The sequence below is a fragment of the Ischnura elegans genome, chromosome X (assembly GCF_921293095.1).
Source record: "Ischnura elegans chromosome X, ioIscEleg1.1, whole genome shotgun sequence".
Taxonomy (NCBI): Eukaryota; Metazoa; Arthropoda; class Insecta; order Odonata; family Coenagrionidae; genus Ischnura; species Ischnura elegans.
In genome coordinates, this window is record NC_060259.1 from 4,351,181 (window position 1) to 4,357,769 (window position 6,589).

General features: G+C 40.0%; 1 protein-coding gene across 1 annotated transcript; it reads right to left on the bottom strand.

The window, feature by feature from the left end:
• Positions 1-1,193: 1,193 nt before the first annotated feature.
• Positions 1,194-2,288, bottom strand: LOC124170582 (putative nuclease HARBI1). The gene is made up of 3 exons (XM_046549381.1): positions 1,870-2,288; positions 1,578-1,781; positions 1,194-1,497 (listed from the first exon to the last, which is right to left on the bottom strand). The coding sequence occupies exons 1-3, from the start codon at positions 2,286-2,288 to the stop codon at positions 1,194-1,196; spliced, it is 927 nt and encodes a 308-aa protein (XP_046405337.1).
• Positions 2,289-6,589: the final 4,301 nt, after the last annotated feature.

Here is a 6,589-nt window from a genome sequence, read left to right on the forward strand (position 1 = left end):
GCTCTATTCTCATACCAACCCCAAGCCGCTCTATTCTCATACCAACCCCAAGCCGCTCTATTCTCATACCAACCCCCAGCCCCCCCATGCCCACACCAACCCCAAGCCGCTCTATTCTCATACCAACCCCCAGCCCCCCCATGCCCACACCAACCCCAAGCCGCTCTATTCCCATGCCAACCCCAAGCCGCTCTATTCTCATACCAACCCCCAGCCCCCCCATGCCCACACCAACCCCAAGCCGCTCTATTCACATACCAACCCCAAGCCCCACCATGCCCACACCAACCCCAAGCCGCTCTATTCCCATGCCAACCCCAAGCCGCTCTATTCCCATGCCAACCCCAAGCCGCTCTATTCACATACCAACCCCAAGCCCCACCATCTCCCCAACAACCACCAGCCCCACCATCTCCCCAACAACCACCAGCTCCACCATCTCTCCAACTGCTAGTCTATGTATTAGGAAAATTGTTGTGTTGCATCCCAAAAACCTGAAATAAAAATTGAAAAACTGAATTTTATTGTGTCTCATTTGCTTTTCAACCCATTCCTCCCCAACAGTGCTAGTTTTCCTTCTAATAATTCGATGAGAATATTTAATTCATATCTTTTGCTTGTGTAGCTCAGCGGTTCGTGAGGCATAATGATTTTTTTATTGAAGGTGTTTCATTAGGTTTGTTTCTGCTGTAACAATTTCCTAAGGTAAGAGTGATCTAGTTACCACAGTTGACAGGCCTCCTAAAAGTGAGTGAGTATGTAAGGGTTAGGAAATGGTTGAAGGATGGTCCATTCTCACAGCGGGGTTCGCGAGTGAGGGGAAAGGCCCATGAGGGATCACATAATTGCAGTACTATGTTATAACTTTACATGAACTGGTTACTGTTGATTATGAGCTAGGTACTAATGTAAAATGTTAGTGCTAGTGATAATTTACTTATGCAAAACTCATTTCTGCTCTATTCTTCCGTTAGTACTTGGGAAAGGGTCTATGTAATTATGATAGAATTGCTTAAATACAGTGCCTGCTGGCGGGTTTTACAGCAAGGTTAGAAATGAAGGGCATAACTTTTGGCTGTTTTCCTTCAGGTAGGAACAGGGTTGTAAGGAAAGCTTTGTCATGGAGAACAATCACCCTTGAGTAATTGGAAGTCCTGAAAAGGACTGGTTTATGAGTTGAGGATTTCGTCGAATTATTGAACAGCATCATAAAGTTGCTGCGCGAGAACTTCTCTCTTCTCTTCCCCATCAACAAAATTGTCCCCACCAGCTTCATCTTGGGGTTGCGGAAACATATTCTCAGCAGCATTTGCTTCTTCGAGCCAATCCGCCCAGAACACTTCCCTATTTTCCTCACAGATGTTGTGTAGGATGCAGCAGGTATTTATCACTTCCACTAGCCTTGCAACGTCCACTTCAGAGGCTTTAAGGAGGACTCGCCATCTGCCCTTGAGGCGCCCAAAAGCATTCTCCACTACCATCCGGGCCCTAGAGAGTCTGTAAGAGGTTACAATAAATTAAAATTCAGAGGATAACATGACTATGACTTCATGATGGGTATAAAACAGGAAACCCACCGGTAGTTAAAATGCTCTTCGTGGGGTCCATTTGGCCTCGGGAAAGGCTTCATCATGTTGGCTCCCAGGGGGAAAGCCCCGTCACCAATTAAATGGTACTTCTCAGGTAAGCCGCCATTAGTGATGACATCCCACAAGGCACTAGCCCGCAGCACACCAGCATCATGGACCCTCCCCGGATAGCCACTATTGCAGTAAATGAACCTGCAGAAAATAAAATATTTTTGAATATATTTATACGTGGTCAGAGTGAAGTATATAACATTATTTTTAACCATTAATGACTACTTACCTATACTGACTGTCCACTACAGCCAAAAGGATGACCGAGTGCCACCCTTTGTAATTGAAATAATCAGCTCCTCCGTGGATTGGGGTCTTAATAGGTATATGGCACCCGTCAATGGCACCGATGGTTCCTGGAAAGTTCCACCGGGTGCGGAAGCAGTTCTCCTTGGCGGCCATTTCCTCTTCCGTCGACGGGAACACTATAGATTCCATGAAATACCTGTCAAGGACAGCTCTACAGAAGTCCCTAACAATGACGTGGACAGTAGCTTTCCCCACGCCGAAAGCAAGACCTACCACTCCAAAATCAGCCCCAGATTTTAAATAGAAGAGGGCTACAGCGACCCTCTTCGCCACTGGCACGGCAGACCTCATTGCCGTATCCTGTCGACCGATGAACGGTGCCAGTTCCCGGCATAGCATGTCAAATATGCCCCTAGAGACACGAAATGTCTGGAGAAATCTATCCTCCGGCCAAGCAGGGACGTCTCTCTCCCATACCGCTTGGGCTCGAATATAAACCCAAGATCTTCTCAGGGCTCTTCGTCGCCTAAAATTCACGGCAATTAACCGCTCCAAGCGAGCAATTTCCCTTTCCATATTTTGCCTCTGGTTCCGTATCATAAGATACCTTTGGTAAGCAGCTATTGCCGCTATAACGTTACCGAAGTCCATGGCGGTTTCGACAACACAAAACTAAAATGAAAATTTAGAAATAATTGTCAATCAATGGAAGGCCATTCACAAATATTCACAACATAGGCGATTTTCCTTTAAAATATTATTACAGGTATATATACACAGTTGCAGTTTTACAACATGAAATCGTTAATATCATTCACAAACTATCTTTCTAGATTTAAATTTACCTCCGCGTGGTCACTTGCAGTCACTTGTTATTAAACAATTCCCCAACGACGGCAGCACTGAGTTACGATGGTAACTTTTAGACGTGTAAACGTGCAGTAGTCGCGATCAACGTCCCGACGATCGTTGTGTAAACGGGGCATGACAAGGGGGCGACGTAACTGCGATATATCGTATAGAAAACCTCTTTCGATTCGATTTTTCCGGAGCCCCAGTGGTCCAACGGCCTACCCAACATAGAGGCGCTGGTGTAGCCTGTTTTTCTGAGCAGTAATGAACTGGGGGCTGCCATATTGAATCTCGATGTAAACAAACGTGATATTGAAGCTTATTGATAGTCATTAGTGTTAACTGCAGACTTTTTTTTTATTGCTTACAGTGTCCCCTTACGATTTTGGAATGTGCTCGATGAAGGATACGAGTCTCAATGATATTGGTTATTGCTAAATTGCATGGGTATGAAATGTATTTGGTGATGAAAATGTGAGTAATTCTGTTTCCTTCATTATTCCATTTTGATTTCAACCTGTGATTAGCTAACCTTTTCTCATGTTTTCAAAATTTTATGGTGTCTTGTATTCCTTATATTTCAATATGTTTTTCATTGTACTTGCAGTTTTTCTAGTGTTCAAACTACTCATTTATCGCTAGTGCTATGCTTTCGTTTGTTTAATGCTAATCATTTTGTTGGTTATGTATGTAATTTGCTATTTCAACTCTGTCCTTTCAACTGTTTAATTGTCATTAATTGAGCATTATTCATTAAGTGTTCTACGATGTTTACATTTCTTAAAACTTTAATCTCTTTCATTTTGAAGTAAGAACTTAATTTCTACTACATTGGTATAAAATATTCTTCACTTTTCTCGTTTTCTACTTTTGGAATACTTTCTTTCGTATAAGTGATGGATATTAACTTATAAGAACCTTTCATTTTAAGACTCCTCTGCCAAGATATGTTGTATATCTTAATGGGTACTCATCATGAACAACTTCCTACGAAATAATGTCCTCCTTTCATAATTAAATAATTATCTTCCATGAAATGATATCCAAACTTGCATGCTTATTTCTAGTGAAGTATTGTTATGGTCTATGGTTTCAGGATTAGCATTATTTTCCCTGTACCAGAGCTATTGCAAGATACATCTACCTCAAGGAAAATTGGGTCACCCTCTTTGTCTATAACTGTGGAGTGTTTACTTAAGTAATGGAATCTTTCTCCTATTACGCAAAGGCTACTCATCTCATGTTGTCATTGATATTTGTTGCTTGTGCATCTCATGTGCTTGTAGAATGGTTAACTTTCTCATATTTCATCTCTAGTATGTCATATTGAAATTGTTATTGTTGTATTTCTTTTGCCAGTTATTGTATCAATAAATACTAATGTCCACTGAAGTAAGTTTCCGAGATCATTATTCTTACCAACCACCAGATCGCCAGTTGACTTTGTACATTAATCTTGTATTATGGTTACTGCTTTAGTAACCTGGGGAAGTTCTTCAGGAAGATTTTCCTACATTCACTGCTTTTAAGTTTCTCGCAATTGCAGTATCATTATTAGGCCTGAATAGCACGCTCTATCGTGACGCGTAATAAAAAATTGAAACACGCGCCGAGATATGCATTCAAACTTCGCGGCAGCATTGGACCACTGGCATAGATGGCACTGATGTATCAAAACCTATACGCATTATCCTAATGGGTATGTCGCCCCCTTGGTTATGAATTGCAAGTTCTCAATAGGTAAATAATACTACATCATGAATTCTAATTACCATGAAAAACTCACGACCGACAAAAATTGTCAATTAATTGTAATTAGAATTCATGATATTGTATTATTTACCTATTGAAAACTTACAAAACTTACTCGGCCACTTAAATATCTCTGCGAAAAATGAGATTCTCATGGCTAATTCACGCATCCCCAGCATCCAGCATTCTTAAGTGGTTCGTACTTACTTGGAAACCTTGGAGATGTTGATAAGAGAAAATTCTTATTAATTTTGACACTAAATAAGACATCACATAGCCCATGAGCATTAAAAAGCTTACCCTAAAGCCTGACGAAATAAGATTTTTTTCAATAAAAATTGCCGATGTAACAGGATTGCTGACACATCTGCTATTATTATAATCGAATTCATCAAAATGCAAGCAAAAATTAACGAATAGTTCAGTCTCAGCTACTAAAACGTACCCGTACCAGGCGCTTAACTATTTGAAAAATTTTTTGGGATGATAAATATTTAGTCTCTACGTCACTGCAGTAGATGTATCAACCTATTAAAAATATGAAAGTCCTGCCAAATCACCAGCATAAACACTTGTAAAATAAAACATGTTATCTCTTAGATCACACCTCCGATTTTATACTTACTTTGCATGAAGTCACCACCACAAGATATTTTAAAGAGGCAGGAAAGAAAAAACCCACAGAAATACAATACATATATTATGTATTTTCTATCGTCAACCACAATAATATTTCCAATTTTCTCTTCTATCCCACATCTACGTTGCCGAAACAACTACTCTTATTCTTTTTCGAATAGAAAATTATTAAAAAGAGGACTGGCCGATAAATACTATCTTCATTACTTTCTCCGATAAACTTCCACTATCACAGCATCCACTTGCACAAAACAAATCCACATCCACTAATATGTCACTTCTGCCACAATGTCTGTCTTCTTGGCGACAGGTAACAGTGAAGCAATGGTAACTTCCTCCAATCTGGGCACCTTCAATTCAGCAAGAATGTTCTCCCCGTCTTCTCGTCCAAGGCCACAGATTATCTTCTGATATCACAAGGTGTGATGTGAAGCTCACACACCTAAAATTCATGAATAATAAAATACCAAGTCACTTACTAGGTCACATCAATTCCATTTCTGGAATTTCTGCATGAGAAATCAAATTACTGGGCTCGTAAATATAGTAAATAATTGTATACCTGAATATTTTTTTATTTTAAATTATAGCATACGATAATTTGAAATGATGAAAGACGACATATAACACACCCCAGACGGCACAGGAAGTTTTCGTACCTGAATACGAGGGTGGACCATCAAGATACAAAAATCGCGCTTAGGAAGTTACTAAAAAGGTTTTGTTTCTTTATTTCCTTTAATGACGAAAAAAGATGCAAGAGGACTGGCAAATTCATATGCATCGATAAAATTGTATCTCATCGATAAAACTGTAGTCGGTCTGGGACTATTTTCTTTCGCGGGTGGTGCCATCGTGCCATATCCTCCTAGAAAGATCACATGCCTTCACAAGCTGGCACAAGCCGTTGGAGATCGCATCGTTTACGTCACGTCTCACCACATTTCAGGGATTTTTGTGGTTAAGTTTGTGAAAAATAGAGTGTCTGGTAATGGTGAATTTTCCCTTATTCTTTAATTTCATTCACTGGGCTTCAGAAACGTGTTTGTGAGATATTTTTGTTAAAAATGCCTTTCGTGTGTGTATTGTCGGGATGTAATGGAAACTCCGGGACATGGTTCAAGTTTTTAGCTTTCCAAAAGATCCTGAGTTGAAGAAGAAGTGCATTTGGGCGATAAGAAGAAAGCATTTCACCCCTACGAAAAACTGTGAGGTATGTACTCTTTCTCGCTGTAATTATTTAGATGTAATTTGAAGTTAGAAGTGGCTTCGGGATGTTGATGCATTAACATCCCGAACTATTCAGTACTGAAGTACTATAGTACTATTCAGTACTAAAAATGGTGATTCAAAATATTGTAACAGCAATAGAGTATGTGCACTCGGGAGGAATACGATTGAATTGCAGTTTATTCGATAAAGTGTATCGTAAATATCATTACTTTCGATTAGCAGCA